The sequence below is a fragment of the Octopus sinensis genome, linkage group LG14 (assembly GCF_006345805.1).
Source record: "Octopus sinensis linkage group LG14, ASM634580v1, whole genome shotgun sequence".
NCBI classification, from domain to species: domain Eukaryota; kingdom Metazoa; phylum Mollusca; class Cephalopoda; order Octopoda; family Octopodidae; genus Octopus; species Octopus sinensis.
Window position 1 is genome coordinate 33841134 of NC_043010.1, and position 21321 is coordinate 33862454.

The 21321-nt window shown below is 37.0% G+C and overlaps 1 protein-coding gene across 6 annotated transcripts in view; it reads left to right on the forward strand.

Moving 5' to 3' along the window:
* The window catches only part of LOC115218759 (signal peptide peptidase-like 2A), an 80295-nt gene extending 72702 nt beyond the window's left edge, over positions 1-7593 (forward strand). For all 6 annotated transcript variants that reach the window (XM_036508859.1, XM_029788677.2, XM_036508862.1 and 3 more), the window contains one exon: positions 6148-7593. In XM_036508859.1, coding sequence (XP_036364752.1) covers positions 6148-6176 — 29 coding nt within the window. In that variant the 3' untranslated portion in view covers positions 6177-7593. The remainder of the gene's footprint in view (positions 1-6147) is intronic.
* Positions 7594-21321: the final 13728 nt, after the last annotated feature.

The window sequence follows — 21321 nt, forward strand, 5'->3', positions numbered from 1 at the left end:
TCTTTATTTTTCAAAATTAAGATAAACATAACTTCTTTTTTAATCTAAAATATACTCTTCTGAAATTCACTGTTATGTGATGAAAAATACTCCTCCATTACTGTTTCTGACCTCGTCTACAGAATTCATATTTTTTCTGTCCAAATGATTTTGAAGACTGCAGAGTAAATGATAATCAGATGGGGCAATATCCGGTGAATATGGTAGGTGGGGCATCAATTCCCATTCAAACTGCTCCATTCTTTGGAATATCATTCTCGTTGTATGTGGCTGAACATTATCCTGATGGAAGCATATCTTTTATCTTGAAACCGAAGATGGTTGTTTTTCTTCTAGTGCTGACTTAAGCCGCTCAAGCTGCTTGCAGTAGATCTCCTTTGTTATCGTTTGGTTGGAGTTTAAAAGTTCAAAGTGGACTAAACCTTTCATATCCCACCAAACAGATAACAACACCATATGTGGTTGAAGTCCTTTTTTAGTCTGGGGTGTCAGTGTTTCTCCTTTCCCTACCCACTGTCTTCAGCACTTGACATTTTATAGAGAACCCATTTCTTATGAGTCACTATTCCATCCAAAACTACTTAATTTGTGAAATGTGACGGCAAAGAAGAGCACATATTCACTCTCTGCATGTGATCAGACTTGGAAAGTTTGTGAGGAACCCATTGACCCAATTTACTAACTCTTCTGATGGCACACAGTTGTTGATGAATGGTTGAATGACCAAACCCAAGCTTCTCTGCTTGTTCCTCAATAGTTACAATGGGATTTTGTTCCACCAGGGTTTGCAGGATGTCCTCATTGAGCTCTACAGATCTTCCAGGACAAGACTCGTCTTCTTGGCTGTAGTTCCCAGCTCTGAATTTCTGGAATCACTGCTGACATTGGCTTATGCTTATTGTCTGATCCCCATATACTGCGTTAATATTCCTTGCACTTTCCATTGTGTTGTTGCCTTTATTGAACTCATAAGGCAAAATATGCCGAATATGCTCCTTTGTCACTTCCTTTATAACTTGGAAAAAATAACTGTTAAAATCGAACTGCACTCTTCAAAACTTGCACTAAGTAATTTTACCTTGTACTTATTCTATCTGCTTTTATAGCAAGTTGATGGGGGTGGTTTATCCTGCCCCGCCCTCCAACTTTTAGTTCATGCAATTGAAAAAATCAGCATTATTTATGGGATGACCCAATATACAATCAAAATAAAAATCAAATTCGATGACTGGCGCCCATGCTGGCAGGGTGCAAAGAGCACCATACGAGCGTGATCATTGACAGAGCAGCTAACTGGCTTCCATGCCAGTGGCATTTAAAAGGCACCATTCGAGCGTGATCGTTACCAGCATCACCTTACTGGCACTTGTGCCCATGCTAGTAGGGTGCCAAGAGCACCATCCGAGTGTGATCGTTGCCAGAGCAGCCAACTGGCTTCCATGCCAGTGGCACGTAAAAGAGCACCATTCAAGCGTGATCGTTACCAACATCGCCTTACTGGCACCTGTGCTGGTGGCATGTGTAAAAGGATTCGAGCAAGGTCGTTGCCAGTACCGCCTGACTGGCCCCCGTGCCGGTGGCATGTAAAAAGCACCCACTACACTCTCGGAGTGGTTGACATTAGGAAGGGCATCCAGCTGTAGAAACTCTGCCAAATCAAGATTGGAGACTGGTGCATCTATCTGGTTCGCCAGCCCTCAGTCAAAATCGTCCAACCCATGCTAGCATGGGAAGCAGACGTTAAACGATGATGATGATGATGATGATGATCTTATGTTTCAGTTAAAACCTGACTTGGTTTTTAATGATTTTAAAAACTTGTTTTAACAACTTTTAAAAATTGGTGTAGGAAAACTTTAGAAATCAATTTTTAAAATCTTCAAAAACTAATTTTTTTTTAAAAATCACTAAAAATTAGCATAAAATATTTACTGTTCAATATTTAAGAGATGAGGAATTATGTACATTATTTACATTCAATGGATATTTGTCCTCATCTTGTTTGTCGTTAACACAATGTTTTGGCTGATATACCCTCCAGCCTTCATCAGGTATCTTGGGGAAATTTGGAACCTGGGTTCTCATTCGAAATTTCCCCAAGACACCTGAAGAAGGCTGGAGGGTATATCAGCCAAAACATTGTGTTAACAACAAACAAGATGAGGACAAATATCCATCGAATGTAAATAATGTATAAAATATTTAATTTTGTAATGGAAAATATGTTTGCTCTTCCCTATTTTGTATAAATTATCATTCACTACTATTCACAGGCTCCTGTATGTTCCCTTCGGCCAAATCTTAAATGGTATTAAATAAACTTGCTGGTTTAGTATTACTTTCCAAGTATAATGGGTTCAAACTCAGGTCAGAAACAGTACACTACTTCAATGTGCCTCTCTCACACAACAGCTCAATGTAACTTTTGCACAAACAGCTTTTTCCTTCCTTCCTTGCTTTCTTTCTTCCATCCTAATGGTTCCCTAGATCATTGTAGTGGCATAGAATATTCACTAGGCACAGATATTACTTGTATTTTCCTCTGTAGAGGAAGCTAAAAGCCAACTTGAGTGAATGGATTTATGTTGGTAGAAGATATCACAGGGCTTTCTCACTTCACAGATCTTCTGTTCAACTCTAAAGTAGTTCCATTTGGAACCAAAAAATACAATTGGTATTTTCTGCAATTCACATTGCCTCAGTGAACTTGACATAACTCAAGAGAAAATAGTTTCAAACAAGATATTCCTCAACAAAAGATAGATTAGTAAATAAAACTGTTTCCCACTGATAAGGGTATTGGAATTTTGAGTTATTCTACTCTTGCTTCAATTTACCTAACTTGGGTGAGTAAGGCTAAAGTAAACAGTCTAAAATGTACTGATGTCCTATCTAGGGGAAATTTTAATTTCATCTCATCTGCTTAATGTTATGGATCTTGAACTAATCAAAAGTTCTGATGAGCTCCTTGGTGTTCAGGATACATTTAATCTGTTTTATTTACTATTGTCAAAGAAGCTAGGTGGTTATGTGGTGATCTTTCAGTCGAGGAGCTGCCTTGAGAAACCGAGTTACAAGTTCAAATTTTGTTCGAACCATAATGTCACATGATTCGTTAAAAGGTAGTAAAAGGGACCCTCTGTTTTAGGGAGAAAAACTATGAAGTTCATGCTCCTCCTCTTCCTTTTTTCTTTTTATTAAAAGAAATATATATATATTAGCAACAGAGACAGTATTAATACAGAGAGGTAATATTTACCCCCACTTATAACAAACTATACTGCAGCAGATACCATGAGAGAAACTCTCATATTGGTTTTTGGTGCAAAATTCACTCTTGTTTACATCACTGGTGGAGATATAAATCCCTGCTGCCTCCAACATTGAGATAAACAAGAGTGCATTTTTACACCAAAAGCCAATATGAGAGTTTCTCTCATGGTATCTACCACAGTATAGTTTGTTCCACATTTCAATGGGGATAAATATTACCTGTCTCTTGTCTCCCATCCCTTTGAAGATTATTCGTATAAGAGAATTGAAGTGGCTTCAACCAGTTTTGAAATTACATTCTGGTTTTTTGCTTGTTCTCATAAGATTCCCTCTTGCTCAGCAGTGCTCATCGGGTGTTGTGATTGTGTATCCCTAATTCAGCATTGATCAACTAGTCCTATGGCAATCAGGTCGTCAATCAACAACAAGGAAATCATCCACCACAGAGCTGCTGGTGGTGTTAATGTGGAACCTTTAGTCAACTCTGATCAAGATTTACAACTAAATAGCTGTTGTAAAGCGGTCTTTTATCACTTCTGTATCTATCTTTTGATGACAGTTGTTTCTCTGACAGATATTGTTATATTCTGAAGTCCTCAACAAGATGGTTCTTTCAGGCACTGTACAACCCCACCACCACCATCATACAGAGTTATTATCCTCAAAAGGTTGGATTGTTATAACATCCACTCAGTATCACAGTATGATTGACTATATCAGCACAGACACGACTATCAACACAGTCTACGCGTACTCTCGACCTTCTTCTGTCGACCAGCTACTGGTCTATTTATTATGGCTGGATACTACCATTTTTACCAGGAGTGTACAGTTTCACTATACAACAGTAGCATCAAGAATCCTTTGTTCCAGAAATACCAGAGTGTAAATTCCATCATGCAGTAGGCATACCACACTCCCTCCACTTTCCAATTTATTTTTGTACACCTGTTGTTGTTGTTGTTGTTTAACCCCAAATAGTGAAGATGCTTGGTGCAGTGGTTAGAGCACCAGGTTTACAATTATGAGGTTGTGGGTTCAATTCCTGGTTCAAGTTGTATGTTGTATTCTTGAGGAAAATACTTTCATGTTGCTCCAGTTCACTCAGCTGTAGAAATGAGTTGCAACATCACTGGGGCCAATTTGTACCGGCCTTTGCCTTTCCCTTGGATAACATCAGTGGTGTGGAGAGGGAATGCTGGAATATATGGGCAACTGCTGGTCTTCCATAAATGACTTTGCCCAGACTTGAGCCTCAGAGGGGAACTTTCTGTGTGCAATCCCATGGTCATTCTGAGTGAAAGGGGTCTTTATCCTGACCTGTTTTTTATATCAAGGACTGAATTATCCAATGCTCCCCCACCTTTTTCTAAATAAAGAAATTCAGTAGGGTGATGTTTGAAGAAAATTTTGCTATTTTTAGCAGGCTGGTTGACCATATAAAGGCTCCATAGCAATGGCCACAGTGGAAGTGAAAAAAATACACAGAGTATGACACTTGTTGCTCCTCTACATTATTCATGGTCTGCATCCCAGCACACTGTTTTAAACTGATTGTGTGTGTGTGTGAGAGGGAGAGAGAGAGGGGAGAGAGACATGTTCATTTGGACTGTTTGAGTTGGTGGTTTATTGAGATAGCATTTTAGGTTGCTATTACAGAACTGTTCTGAGGGTGATTAACTCTCTTGCATTCAAATTATTCTGTCAAATGTAATGCTTATTTATTCACATTGATTTGAATTAGTCATGCATTACTTTGTAGCTTAGATGTGATTATTTCTACAATAATTTTATAGGGTAAGTATGCAAGTTCAGATCTGACCAGTTTGAACATAAAGCAGGTAGAATATTTTGGCCAGATGTGGTCAGTTTAAATACTAAGGGTTAAACCTGCTGTGGCAAGGACTGTAAAGGTTAGAAATTGCTGTGGTAACAAATTGTGTGAATTTTGTATGTCCAAAATAATCTTTCCCAGTCTGTTTGAGTGTTGGCTGTTGAGTACAATGATAGGTTGTATTTGATGATGTTTGGTAGGTGCTAATTTAAATCGCTTTATGTTTTGGATGTGGTGGGCAGAGAGATACCCAAGTTTCTAAATGAACGATGGCAGTGTAATTACACTTGTGCAGCTACATCTCAAACGTTTGGTTGAAGTAACTATGATAGCAGGTCTATATGAGGCCATTTGTTTTCTCAGGTATGGAAGGGCAAAAAGGGAGGTTCATGTAGTGATAAGTTAAATTGACTGACATTCTATCTATTACTTTTTCGATTTTTTTTTATGCCAACTGACCAATAGGCATCGTGTATTTATTTAATTTAGGGTGAGGGAAGAAGCAAGTTAGCTGTGAGAAATTTCTAAGTTGAGTTGCAGTTAATAAAATTATAATTTTTCCATACTGTTTTTATATACACACTAAATACTTTAAAAATAAGGTTTACAAAATTAACTCTATAATATTAACCCCTTCTTTCCTTGATAATCTTCTATTTTATTTTATATCCATTCAGGATATTTCTTAGCTCTTATTTAACAGCTAGGTGCCTTTTGTAGCTAACAATTCAACCATATGTTAGGGATTGGAATTCTTTTTTTTTCTTTTTTTTTTTTATATTTGTCAAGGAAACTGAAGGAAGCAAGGTAATGCTATACTGTAACACAGCTTTCTAAACCCACATACAAAAAAGAATCCAGCTACTGACACACTAACACAAAACCCTCAGGTTGTTAATACTCTGTAACACAAGACGTCTACCAGCTGCTACATTGTAACACGAAATTTCCACTCACTGATACATTGTAACACAAATATTTAGCCACTGCTGCTGCTTGTATTTTGTGATTTAATTTTTTTTTTCATTTCTCTCTTACAGAATTTTCTAAAAGCCTCACCTCCAGTTGAAGATAGATCTCTCTCCCAGGAGACCCTCCCAGATGATGTTGAAACACCACCCATTTCTACAAAGCCTGACCAGTCTAAAAGAAATGAGAACGACCACTTACTAAATTAGTTGCCTAATGAATATTGGGATGCAAGAAAATCACTGACTTTTACACCATCTTTCTGGCATTACATCATGCCAAGCCTTTTGGTTTGTGAATATCCGTGTTTCTCCCTGTGTGTGAGTGTGTGTGTATGTACACAGATGTGTGTGTGTGTGTTTAGTGTGTACACTCAATTTGAAATAAGAGTAAATGTATAATGCATAAATTTTATATGTATATATATATATATATATATATAATATATATATATATATATATATATATATATATGACAGGAATTGTAACAAATGTTCCATTCCATCTTAGCAAAGTGTGACTGCCAAAACAAAAGATAAACCAACTGAGTAGGCTGAGAATGGCAGAGTTGATATCAATTTAGGCTACAGAATCTCAGGTATTAAGTTATCCTTTTTACTAAATATTTTAGGCAGGAGGCCCTTTATTCTGCCTTGTTTGAGTTCTGTTGCTTCTTGAAGGAAGGGGTACCAGAATCACAAGAATGTCACCTTTATTATAAACTAGCATTCTATCCAGGAACAGATTTAGCTCTCATTTCCTTAGTGCCATGAAACTAAAGCTGAGCACTGGCTAAACCTGCGAGACCCTTACATGTTCTACTGGTATCCATAGCTCATTGCATTGTCTCTTGACATATTAGCTTCACATATCCCACTCCTCTCTCCATGACATCCCTTATGATAATAAAATCCAAGTTAAGCTTTTAGGTGGTCATTAAGTGTAGCTACTGTGAGGAAAATATCTGAGTGTGTCTGAGGAGCTCAGTACAAGAGAGAGCTTTCTATGTCTCATGACAACTAAATTTATTACCATCTACAAACTCTCTTTAGATTCTTTTACTAGTGTTGTCAGTGCGGTCATTTGACCATTTTCCTCGGATTCCAGATTTTATCCTTATCTCCATGTTAAAATTCTACTAATGAATTATTACTTCCTTTTACTAGCTCAGTGGACACCAGATCATTTGAGACTTGACCAGACACAACACAATGCCTGTTGTGCAGGTTATAAACCATCAACTGTTCAGATAACAGTTTGACATCATATCAGCTGAAACCAGCAAAATAACTTGCCTGTATTTGGTAAAATTTCTTTGCATTCTCTCTGAATCCTGTTTTGGTTAACTTTCCCTTTTCCTCCTCCAAGGGCTGATAAAATAATCATTATTTCGGACTTCATTAAATATACTATGCCTCTCTTCCCACCGGGGTTACATTTCCCTTTCATCTTTTGGGGTTGGTAACATAAGTACCAGCTGAGCACTGGGGTCAGTGTAATTGACTAAACCCCACTTCCCATTAAACATTTTGGGTCATGTGCCTATCATAGAAGGGATTATTATTAGTACTATTTAAAGCAGCAAGCTGGCAGAATAGTTAGCACACTGGACAAAATGCTTAGCAGCATTTTGTCCATCTTTACATTCTGAGTTCAAATTCTGCCATGGTCGACTTTGCCTTTTGTCCTTTTGGAAAATAAGTACCAGTTGAATACTGGGGTTGATGTCATTGACTAATCCACTCCCTCAAAATTCCAGGCCTTGTGCTTTTCGTAAAAAAGGATTAAGGATTATTATTATTATTATTAAAGTGGTGGACTGGCAGAATCATGAAAGCATTAGACAAAATGCCATATCGGTATTTGTTCCAGTTCCTCATGGTCTGAATTCAAATTCTGCTGAGGGAGACTTTGCCTTTCATCGTTTTGGGGTCACTGGAATAAAATATCAGTCAAATACTGGGATCAATGGCATTGACGTATCCCCTACTCTGAAAAATTGCGTGTAAGTTAGAAACCATTATTATTACGTCAGAATGGTGATTAGAATTGTTGGTGGTAACAATCCTTTATAATCCAAGTTCAGATCTCACTAAACTCAACTTTGCATTTCATTCTTTGAGGATCTGCGTAATCAACTACCCCTAACCTCAAAAGTGTTGATCTTCTGCCTAAATTTGAAATTAATAGATATCCTGGGTTGGCAGAATCATTAAAACTTTAGTAAAAATGCCTTGCAATATTTCTTTGAGTTTTTATATAAGTACCATTTGGGCATTGGGGGTCAAATATATCAACTAACCCTGCCAAAATTTCAGGCCTTGTACCTATAGTAGAAAGACTATTATTGTAACTGAATGAAGTGATAATTTTGCATATAAATCAACTTATGACAAGTGTGCACCAAGCTCGTTGGCACTATTTCCTGTCTTATATTGGTCCTTATAATATCTTTCGTCATTTTAGATTATTAATATTATAGAAGGTGGTGATTGGCAGAATTGGTAGAGCACCAAACAAACTACTTTTCGGTATTTAAATATGTCCTTTAGCTCAAATCCCACCAGAATCAACCTTGCCTTTCATACTAACAGGTTGGGAGAGGTCAATAAAATGAAGCACCAGTCAAGTGCGAAAGGGCAATACAGTTGCTGGCCTTGTGTGTATGTTAGAAATTTTAACTATTGTTGTTGTCGTTTTTTGCTGTTGTTTACAAACTGAGTGCCATTTTGTTTTTGTTTTTTTTAAAGATGGAGGAATCTTTAGAAAACCATTTTACAAGTCAATTCTACCCATTTTTTCTTTTACTTTTTCCCTAATTTAAATTTAATCTCAATCCTCTAAAAAATTTAAAATGCTACATTTTACTAAGTCAGGCTTTTATATCTCACCTGAGGATGGGCTATTATTAGTGTGATTATTATTATTATTATTGTTATTACTACTTAGGCAGTGAGCTGGCAGAATCGTTAGCACGCCAGGCAAAATGCTTAGTAGTATTTTGTCTGTCTTTACGTTCTGAGTTCAAATTCTGCTACGGTCAACTTCCTTTCATCCTTTCAGGGTCGATAAAATAAGTACCACTGAACAATGGGGACAATGTAATCGACTAGGCCCCTTCCCCCTAAATTACTAGCCTTGTGCCAAAATTTGAAGCGATTATTATTACTACTACTACTGTTACTTTGGCAACAAGAAGAATGGTTTCCATTGTAACTCTTGTTTTTTTGGGTTTTTTTTTTTACTTTCATAACCTGGTTTACAATATATCAAAAAGTATTGAAACTTGTTTTACTCCTGCATGTATTTTTAAAATATTTCGTTATCATATAAAAGAAGTTTAACAAACTGTACAAACAGAAAATCCCAATTCGTCTGTATAACAAAGACTTATTAAAAATGTTTAATCAAATTGAAGAAAACAAATTGTTTATTCTCATTGTTATTGTTATCATCATTGTTTGTTTATTATAGCACATTCTTCTTCATACATGGCCATTTCCCTCACTGATAATTGGATGGATGGAAGCACTCCGTCAGTTACGACGACGAGGGTTCCGGTTGATCTGAATCAACAGAACAGCCTGCTCGTGAAATTACGTGTAAGTGGCTGAGCACTCCACAGACACGTGTACCCTTAACGTAGTTCTCGGGGATATTCAGCGTGACATAGAGAGTGACAAGGCTGGCCCTTTGAAATATAGGTACAACAGAAACAGGAAGTAAGAGTGAGAGAAAGTTGTGGTGAAAGAGTACAGCAGGGATCACCACCATCCCCTGCCGGAGCCTCGTGGTGCTTTAGATGTTTTCGCTCAATAAACACTCACAACGACCGGTCTGGGAATCAAAACCGCGATCCTATGACCGCGAGTCCGCTGCCCTAACCACTGGGCCATTGCGCCTCCTTCACTGATAATTAATTGTTCCAACACTAACACACATCAATGAGGTAGGTATGTATGTATGTCTGTATGTATCATCATCATCATTCAAATAACATTGGATAATGTAGTTTAAGAGACATTGCCTAGGTCAGGAGTTCTCAACCATTTTTTAACTATAGACCCCTTTGATTACTATTTTACTTTTGTGGACCCCCATTGCCATTCAATGTTTCAAAACTAGTTTTATAGGAACCTCTTTCAAAATTCCTATACATGAACTTGTGTAGATTCAACCATGTAAAATGTTAGAGAAAGAAACCTCGTTTCTTGTGCAATACGTACAAATACATCTAAAGCAAAATTTTTCAGGGGTCCCTTAAAATACTATCGTGGGTCCCCAGTTTACTATTTTATTGTGTGGGCACCCACTCCATATTTTATATGGACCTTCAGGGGCCATATGGACCCCGGTTGAGAACTGGCCACAGCTGCAATGTCTATGGCTATAGGTTTGCTTACTCAGGGACAAATTAGAGTTAAATAATAATAATAATAATAATAATGTTAAAGCTGGCAGGATCTTTAGTGCATTAGACAACATGCTTAGTAACATTTCTCCTGGCTCTTTATGATATAAGTTCAAATATTGTTGAAGTCATCCTTTCAGGGTTGATAAAATAAAGTACCAGTCAAATACTGAGGGGTGATGTAAGCTGGCATTGTGCCAAAATAGTGTGTGTGTTTGTTATTTTAATGTCCACTTCTCCATGCATGCATGGATCAGATAGTTTGAGACAGATTTTCTATACATAGATGCCCTTCTGGTTGTTGCCGACCCTCACCTATTTCCAAGCAAGGTAATATTTCCATGGCCAGAGAGGTTTTTACTGAGGACTGAGATGAACAACATCATATGTAATGCCTAGATAAGGGTGCATGCGCATGCACACACACATAAATGATGATGATTGTCCACTTGTGACTGAAGAAGACCTTCATTGGCCATTACCCATGCAAAATGCCAAGAATGTGTGTGCATGAGGTTATTGCACCAACAATTGGCTTCACCAGGGTTCACATCCACACTTTCCAAGCTTGACACGGCACCCTCCAAATCAACTAGTCATTGGATAGTCACCTCACTACACATTGCACAACTTAACATTTTAGGTCCAATAAGGCTTACACAGATCCTTTCCATCTTGCTGACATAAGCCAGGGCAAGATATCCAGTGCCAATATAGGTCAGATTCAGGAATGTGAAACTGTCATGGTCTTCAGCACAAGCAAAAGATCCCCAAAATGTTTAATGCCATTCCCTGCATTTCTGGTTTTCTGTCAGTGACCTTTCCCTGCAGACATGCTTTAACAAAAGTTGAGGAGTGCATCACTCTGAGTGGTCTTCCAGCACACAGGACACCAACTCAGAATTTCTGACAAGTCCATGCTATTATTAGATAGTTGTTGAACCTGCACTCGGTTCAATGTCCTTTTGACAGGTATTGCTTTTAATCCTGCTGGGTTTCTAGCAACACTCCTCACCAAGCAAGCCTAGTGGAACTGCCAGTTCAGTTGCTGAAGACCCAACCATGTGTGTGTGTGTGTGTGTATGTATGTATGTATATGTGTGTGTGTGTGTATATATATATATATATATATTAAATTAAATTAAATTAAATTAGAGATAAAACCACTATTAGGCAAATCAAACAGTGAAAAACATAAGCCAATACAAAATTAATTTTAAAATATAAAAGTTAAAAATTAAAAAATTATTAAAATAATTTAAACTTATAAATTTTAAATATATACATACAAATATATATATATATGTATGTATATTTTTATATTTATATATTATTTTGTTTAATAATTAATTTATTTTTTATTTATTTATTTTTTTTATATAAATATCAAAAGTATTAAAAGTTTAATAAAAGATAAAGAGTAAAACACTATGATCGTTTCATGGCTGTATCTATTTGAATAACAATAATTTAAATTCAGTTAATAATTTGAGTTTTGGTTACAGTCAATCTTCAGGTTAATTGAAATATTTTTTAAATAATCAGAAATATTTAAACAATATTTTTAAGATATAAATAATATAATAATTTTACTTATAATAAACTCTATTATCAAACTAGAAACTTAAAACTTAATAATTATGATTATATCAAAATCGATTATAATGTTAAATATTAATTTTAATTTTTAAGGTAAGAAACCCACCGATAATCTAATGTCAGTAATAGTCTATATCTAATTACATAAATATTAAAAAAAAACAAAAAACTATTATATACAAAAAATTATCAATGGATATATATAAATGTATATGAATATTATAATTAAGATCTAAAATAATCTCTATAAATAAATATATATGCACATATAATAAAGACCTATTAAATTAATATTTTATATTTAAAGATGAAATATCTAAATTCAAAAATACAAACAAACGAACTTTCGGAAATCTTATTTAAAATACTTATAGAAATAATCAATTCGTAGTTATATAGTATCGAATAAATACTATAAATATATTTATCAATGGCAAATATCAATTTAAAAAGACAATAACTAAGTTATGCTATTAAGTTAGACATGGCCTGGACCAATCTTTGGTCGAAACATATCTAAGTTTATCTAATTTTAATTATAAGAAATTTAAAACTACAATTAATATATGTATATACATAAATCTAACTTTAGACAACTTGTAATCTTGCTATCAAACAACATATCTATCGCTAAGTGATATCTTACGAATAAACTTAAATTTAATATCTAATAATTATATAGAAAATTACGATAATTAGATCATTACATAAACAACAATATTTATCATAAGAAAAATATTATTACACCAAAGACTTATAAATATTAAAATTTACAATTTAAAGATGTTAAATATAAATAGATACTTATCTTAGCGAGGTTTTGTAATATATATATATATAGATAAAACTTACTTGGAAATGGATGCGTGGCGTTCCATCATATAATAGCAAAATAATAAATAAAAAATATGCATATATACATACATATATGTACGTACCTACATCTATATGTATATAGACATGCATATATGGGTACAGGACACCAAAAAAACATCGAACACAATGAGAAACAAAACCAAGGAAACAGACATTTTTTTAAACAATGGAAAAACAGAGTAAAAGACATACAACACAAGGAATATTCCCCTTCTTCAGCCGCCTCTGTTTCATCTACCCCGTGTTTCGATGGTAAAGGCGAGACACAACTTTGTGGAAACAGTCCTTCCCGCAAAGCAAATTAAATAAAATTTGAGATTTTTTGCAGAAGGGTAAAAGTGCCCGACATCACAAAATGCATCTGAATAAACATTGCCGGACAGCAAACAGAGACTCGGACATTGCTTAGAAAATAATCTTCATTTTTAACCTCGTATATTGTACACACTAGGGATTTTGACCTTTAAATTTTTGGGGAAAATGCGGATTATACTCAAGGATTTATGGTAATTTAAAATAATATGAATAAATAAGCATTACTTTTGACAGAAAAATCTGAATGCTAGAGGGTTAAAGGGACATCAAAACTGGCCTTATCATAGTTGTTTTGTTCATGATTGTATAGTGCCCAAAAGAAATCAGTCTCTTATATAAGGGGACATAAAATCTTGATTACCTTCAAAAAGCAGCACTTATGTACAATCACTACATGAATAATTTATAAGTAGACTTTTCACAGTCTCTACAAATTCTAGACTTTACTATCTCTCATTTTACGTCTGCTTATCAATGATGTCATGGGATTCGAAAAATCTTTTTTTTTAGGCAATGTTTTTTATGGCCAGATACCATCGATGGTACATATCCATTTAGTTGTCTCTTATGTACAAAGATCCAGTATATCTATTCTAAAAACTGAGATAATGGAAGGGTCCAGGGGTCAAGAACACCAGAGGTCTCCACTGCCACAAAGTGACCAATACTTTGACAGTTTTCTTTTCTCAGCCTGACAAGCAGCGGAACACACCAAGCTGCCTACTCTTCAACAGGTTTATGGTCAAGTGGAGACCTTTGGCATTCTCAGCCCCCAGACCATGTCCCTGCTTGGCTGTTCTAGCACATATCCCCCGCTATCCTCATGGAAAATGCCTTTTCTATTTTGTCTGCTGAGACCATGAGGCAGGAAATTGAGAGAATGTAAGAATTCCGTAGCTTGGGTTGGACCAGAACCTCAAGTCTCTTTGCCCTATACACTGTGCAGTGATAAGGTAATTGATTACAAGTACATGAAAGAGCTAAGGAAGATTTAACTAATCTTTCACGGTTGAGAAACTTGTATTAAATTCTTTTAGCTTGTATTAAATCCAGATGAGACTAATAATTGTACTGACAAGTAAGGGAAGTCATAGATATGTGATATTTAGTTTAGGAACTCATTGCCATATTTTTAGAACACAGCTTATATAGATTTTAATGGATGCAAGTATGGCTGTGTAGTTAAAAAGCTTGACAAATAACCAAGCATTTCTGAGTCTGATTTCACTGCACATCACCTTGAGCCACTATCCTCCACCACAGCTTAAAGCTAATCAATATCCTGCAATAAAAAAAATCTAAATAATGGAAACTGTGTAGAAGCCCATATTATGGTCATCAAGATTTTGCATATACTGATATTTCTATAACATAACCAAAGTTGTTCATCAAAGGCTCAGGTTTTCCTTTAGTTTTGAAAAGCTGTTAACATGCAATTTTTTTTATATATTTTGTTTTTGTCTCACACAACAAAACTTAAAAACGTATGTATGGTTAAACAGCTGCTACACACCACACACAAGCATTCTTAATCTTATCTGAAAAGAGGTCAACAAACTACCAATCATCACAAGAACATTAATGTTTTTTTTTTTTCTGTTTATCTTTATTGTTTTTGTTCTTTTGAACAACCAAGCTGTGCGCCACAAAACTCACTCCTTATTCTTACTCAGAAAAATTCACAAGCTAATACGTGAAACTACCTAGTAGCTTGACCTGCTAAGAAACAGAAACTAAACTTCTCTCAACCCATTATTCTACTGGCTTAAGAGAAAAAAACTCATTTGGATAATATGATCATACATATATTCTATATAATGGAATATATGGCGTAGGAGTGGCTGTGTGGTAAGTAGCTTGCTTACGAACCACATGGTTCCGGGGACGTAAACACACCAGCATCGGTTGTCAAGTGATGTTGGGGGGACAAACACAGATACACAAACATATATACACACATATACATATATACAACAGGCTTCTTTCAGTTTCCATCTACCAAATCCATTCACAAGGCTTTGGTTGGCCCGAGGCTATAATAGAAGACACTTGCCCAAGGTGCCATGGTAAAGAGGAAGAATGGCTTTGATAGCAGAGCCCTGAGAATCATCAAGAATATCAAATAGTGCCATCCCATTTCCAACAAAGAACTGTGGGCATGCATACATCATCCTGCAGCCTCCCACCTCATAGCTATCTGCTGCATGTGCTGGTACAGATTGTCTTCCACCTCCTGTAAGATTATCCTACCTGGACCTTACACTCACTCAATGCAGCAACTGCAGGCTACAAAAGACCCAGTGGCAGTCATTGCACCAGATGACTGGATTCAATTAAGGAAGTTTTCCAGAGGTTCATCCCTTGGGGGATGCAGAGGAGCTGGCATAAGACCACTAGCGATGGGGAGCAACTCTACGCACAATGATGTCATATATATATATATATCACGGGATCAAGTGACCGACCAGACCATCAGATGTTGCTACACGTCGCTGGTCACAATGCGTTCACATTGTTTTAGCCTTCGAATGACGCCACCCCGCTGGCTAAGCGAGCAGGCCAACAGAAGAAAGAGTGGTGAAAGAGTACAGCAGGGATCACCACACCCTGCCAGAGCCTCTGGGAATCGAAACCGCGAGTCCACTGCCCTAACCACTGGGCCATTGCGCCTCCACACACACACATATATATATATATATATATATTATATATATATATATATATATATATATATATATGCAAAAGCAAGTTGTCTGTGTCGAGTTGCTGTCTACACCCGTTAACGAATTTTCGTGAAACTTTGCAAACATGCTAAAGTAACATCCAGTTTGTTACTAAGCTCATTGAAGTTTAATAAAAATTTATAATTGATGGTTAGGGATCCACATATATAACCACTATATTTTATTTTAACAGCCAAGGGAAATAACCCATTCATTTTTCTACATCATTTGGTATAAAACACGTTGAGTATGTTTATTTGTTAGTATTTGAACTGTTAGAATTATTTTCACAATTTACCCTGTACAACCCTTAAACAAGTAAATATTATTTTCCTAAACAATAGATCCACTTATTTTGGTTAGTGATTTATTCACGAATATACCATGAATGACGATGCCTTTCATGTCACTTCAGCCAATTGACAAGCATTGCATGACGAACAGTTCTGCTTTTGGAGAAATGCACTGTTATCACAAACGTCACACCCTGTTTACATGTAGGAACACCTTCTTAAAATCTATCTGTACATCTTGAAAATGACCAGTGTTTATATTTCACAGAAGACAATGCTCAGAACATAGTTCTGAATCACCCAGTAACCTCTTTGACAGCTTTCTTCAAATTATGCCAAAGTGATCTGTTTGCCCAAACACTGTTGTATGTAGAGATCCCCTTGTACTATACCTGGGCACACAATAGATGGAATAGGCACAAGCAAAGAGCACACAGTGAGGGCTAGGAAGAAGATGCTGTTTTCAGAAGTGGGGCCATCGGGTGGGTGCACACTGTACATCCTAATCAGCAGGAGTGCTTCTTTCTGCATCTACTGCTGCACACTGTCAGAGGTCCTACATCATTCACAGACTTTCAAAGACACACAGAGGAAGTCTTCATGGCCTACAGAGAAGCCTGCACTCAACATGGACTACTAGAGGACGATGCTCACTGGGACCAGACACTAGAGGAGTCATAAGAGCACTAAGTCAACTGTGCCACCTATTTTCTATTATGTTGATGACATGTGGCTTGTGTGAACCTCTCAAGCTTTGGGTGACCCACAAAACCAGCATGGCAGAGGACATCCTACAAAGGATTCAAAGGCAAACCTCAGCGGAAATTGCCACGTTCAATAATGCCATTTACAATGGGGCATTACTTGACCTGGACACCTGAGTGCAAGCTATGGGAAGTCAAGGCAATTCCACATTTGGTCTGCTCAACCAGAGCAGGCAGCAAACAATCTCACAATTGAGCACCTGCAAGAAATCAGCTATGACATCAAAGAAATGACGGTGTATATAGCTGATAAAGGACACAAAATGATGGAGGACCAACTGGGTGTTTATAACACCATTATTTCAAGCATTGAAAATGAAAGAGGTCTTTTCTTTCTGGCTGCTCCAGGTGGAACTGAAAAAACATTTGTCATCAACCTTCTGGCTAAACTGTGCCAAATGAAATACACTGCTGTAGCAGTGGTATCAAGTGGAATAGCTGCAACTCTGCTAAGTGGTGGCCACACAGGTCATGTTTCAAACTCCCTTTGGATCTGTCCAAGAAAGAGAAGGCAAACTGCAACATTAGTTGTGGTTCTATAAAAAGCAAACTTCTGGGTGAATGCAGGTTGATCATCTGGGATGAAGCAACAATGAGACATAGGGTTTCCTTTGAAGCGCTTGACATGACCCTTCAGGGTCTGAGACACAACACTGGGCTCATGGGAGGTGCCACAGTCTTGCTTGCAAGAGACTTTCGACAACCCTTCCCATGGTTCCAAAGAGGACAAGAGCTGATGAAGTAAATGCCAACATAAAGTCGTCCTACTTATGGAGCAGTGTGCAAAAGCTAAGACTCACAACCAACATGAGAGTGCAGAACCTTTTCAAAGCAACTGTTGGACATCGGTAATGGCACTTCAGATGGTGAGAAGGATGGCTGGGTAAGCTATCTGATTTAAAGGAACTAATGAATAAAGTGTTTCCTAACCCAAGGAATCAGTTTACAGACCACAACTGGCTGAAAACTCATGCCATTTTAGCTCCAGAGAATGTGGTAGTTAATGATTTGAACTTTAAATTTCTAGAACAGTTGCCAGTTGAGCATCACATCTACAATTCCATTAATGATGTACTCAACATTGATGAAGCTGTGAATTATCCAGTTGAATTCTTGAATAGTCTAACACAACCTGGCCTCCCGCTTCACAACTTGCACCTCAAGATTGGGGCACCAGTTATGTTGCTTCAAAACTTCGATCCACCAAAGGTTTGCAATGACTTGAGGCTGAGCCACACGTTGCACACAATATTTGCTGGTGCAGGAGTTATTCAATTCTAAAAATTGGAACAACAACAACCACAACAAGAACAAAAAAAGATACTGGCTAAATATCTTATTGTTATGCTTTCACATGTATTAACTTGATAATATATCTATTTTAGGTGGAGGCACATGGCCCAGTGGTTAGAGCAGCAGACTCACGGTCGAGGGATCTCAGACTGGGCGATGTGTGTGTTTATGAGTGAAACACCTAAGCTCCAAGTGGCTCTGGCAGAAGGTAATGGTGAACTTTTGCTGACTCTTTTGCCACAACTTTCTCTCACTCTTCCCTCCTGCATTTTGCAGCTCACCTGCAACGGACTGGTGTCCCGTCCAGGTGGGGAGCCTATATGCTAAGGAAACTGGAAAACCAGCCTTTATGAGACAGGCATGGCTTGAGAAGGAACAAATATATCTATTTCAGACTATATTTGGTTTGGCAGAAGCAGCATATGAAATAGCTGCAGCTACTGCTGAGGAGAATATCCAGCCTGAAATGTATTACCTTTCATATTATTCTGATGGTATTGTTATACCAAACTTTGGGAAGCAGCTGACAGGTAAATCACTTATACCTTTAAAGAAGTAATTTTTTTGTTTATATAAATAATTTGTTCTAATTTCTAGTTGTGTAAACTAAATCAGGTCAACCACTGCTGACTTAGACTAAACAAGTATTGAAGCCTTGACCTTCCATTTTTGCATATTTCTGACTACAATGTTTATATTTGTGTTATAAAATATAAATTGTTGGGTTTGATGATTGTTGTTAAAAGTCAATGAACTGTCCTCTTTCTTGTTACCTTTCTCTCTCTCTTGTCTCTCCCCTCTCTCTCTCATCTCTCCCCTCTCTTTTTCTCATCTCTCCCCTCACTCTCTCTCGTCTCTCCCCTCTCTCTCTCACTCTCCCCTCTCTCTCTCTCGTCTCCCCTCTCTCTTTCACTATTCTCCCTCTCTTGCTTCCTCTACCTCTTTCTCTTTCTCTGGCCAGGTAACCATGTACCTCCTCTGTAGCAAGACACCTGTTTCTGCCTCTCTGTCTCTCTCTCACACTCTAACTTTTCATCATCTGGCACAAGATCACCTCCTCCATTGCCCCACCTCTTCTCTCAAAATTCTTTGTCTTATAAGTTACTTGTTGACCCTGCTGGTGCTGGTGCTGCATAAAAAGATCTAATCCACACTGTGAAGTGGTTGGCATTTGAAAGGGCATCCAGCTGTAAAAACCATGCCAAAACTGACCTTGCTTGTGCTGGTGCCTTGTAAAAAGCCAATCTATGAAGTGTCCACTTTATAGGGTGGTTGGTGTTAAGAAGGGCATCCAACCATAAAAACCATGTTGAAACAGACACAGCAGCCTGGTGTAGTCTTCTACATGGCTGGCTCCTGTCAAACCATCCAACCCATGCCAGCAGGGAAGGTGGACATTAAATGATGATGATGAGTACATGCATATGCACATATATTACGTGATCACGTGACTGACCAGGCTATCAGATGTTGCTACACATCACTGGTCACAATGTGCTTCACATTGTTTTAGCCTTCAAATGACGTCACCCCGCTGGCTAAGCGAGCAGGCCAATAGAAGAAAGAGTGAGAGAAAGTTGCGACGAAAGAGTATAGCAGGGATCGCCACCACCTCATGGAACTTTAGATGTTTATGCTCAATAATCACTCACAATGCCTGGTCTGGGAATCGAAACCACAATCCTACATCTATGAGTCCGCTGCCCTAACCACTGGGCCATTGTGCCTCCATATGCATATATATATATATATATATATATATATATATATATATATATATATATATATACACACACACACATTCAAAATGTGACCGCGTGTGTACTGTTGGTGATTTTATTCCTCTGTCTTCCCTTCTTTGGATCTTTCCTTCTCCTATGTTTCTGACGTAGAGCTCCGCTCGAAACGTTAAACCCTCCTTCTTTCCTTCTTTCCTGAGCGTCCAATAATACTATATTTGTTCCACGTCCTCGTGTTGTTGTGTTTTCTCTTTGTGTTTTCATGTTTGGATTAACTACATATATATATATATATATAATATATATATGTATGTATATTTATGAATATATATTTAGATCCATTGAAATTTGTTTGGGATATATTTTACCTGTACAAAGGTCAAATTTACTTCAAACTTGCCATGGAGATCCTTTCTTGCTTGAGGGAACAGATGATCAAAAAATACCAACCGTCATTTCAAGGTACCATCTGGCAGAAGTAACGAATGCAGTTTGAGTGTTTTGCCTATCATCAGCACCATGTACTACAAGAGATATCACCCTTAAATGACTTCAGAAACCATTTTTTTGCCTTATAGTAATTCAGTCTCCAAACGTGAACTGATTATGTGCAATGCCAGCCTTGGCATGAACAAAATATTGCAGTAGCCATGCAAAAGCAGTGTTGTTAATAAATAAACATTTAGATCAGGAAAAGACTTTTTACCAAAGTCATTTCAGGATTGTCTCTCTTGCCTGTGAATGTCATGGGCACTGTCCCTGTATATCGACTTCTTTTTTTACTAACATCTATCTCACTTCACTATAGAGTCCACTTGTTTCACTGATTTATCACTATGTACTCCAACTGATACGTTACTTCGCCCATCATTGGAGCTCAACTATATAATGGAGATTTCGGTAGCATAGCTGATTTGAGAGAGAGAGAGAAGAAGAAGAACCAAAAATAGTACATGATGATTGGAACTTTATTGAATTCCCAAAAATTTTTTTTACTTGAAATCTCAAAACTATGACATAAATGCATGGTTAATTCAAATACTGACTAAATAATCAGTACATATGACATAATATTCTGAATACTGAAGGTATATTAACTTTATGAAATATGTTCATGCCATTAACCCAATTGAGTTATTTCCCTTAGCTCAGGTTTTTTTTCCATATTTTTTAATGGTATATTTAAGACTGCATTAACTCATATGAGTTGAGAGAGAGAGAGAGAGAGAGAG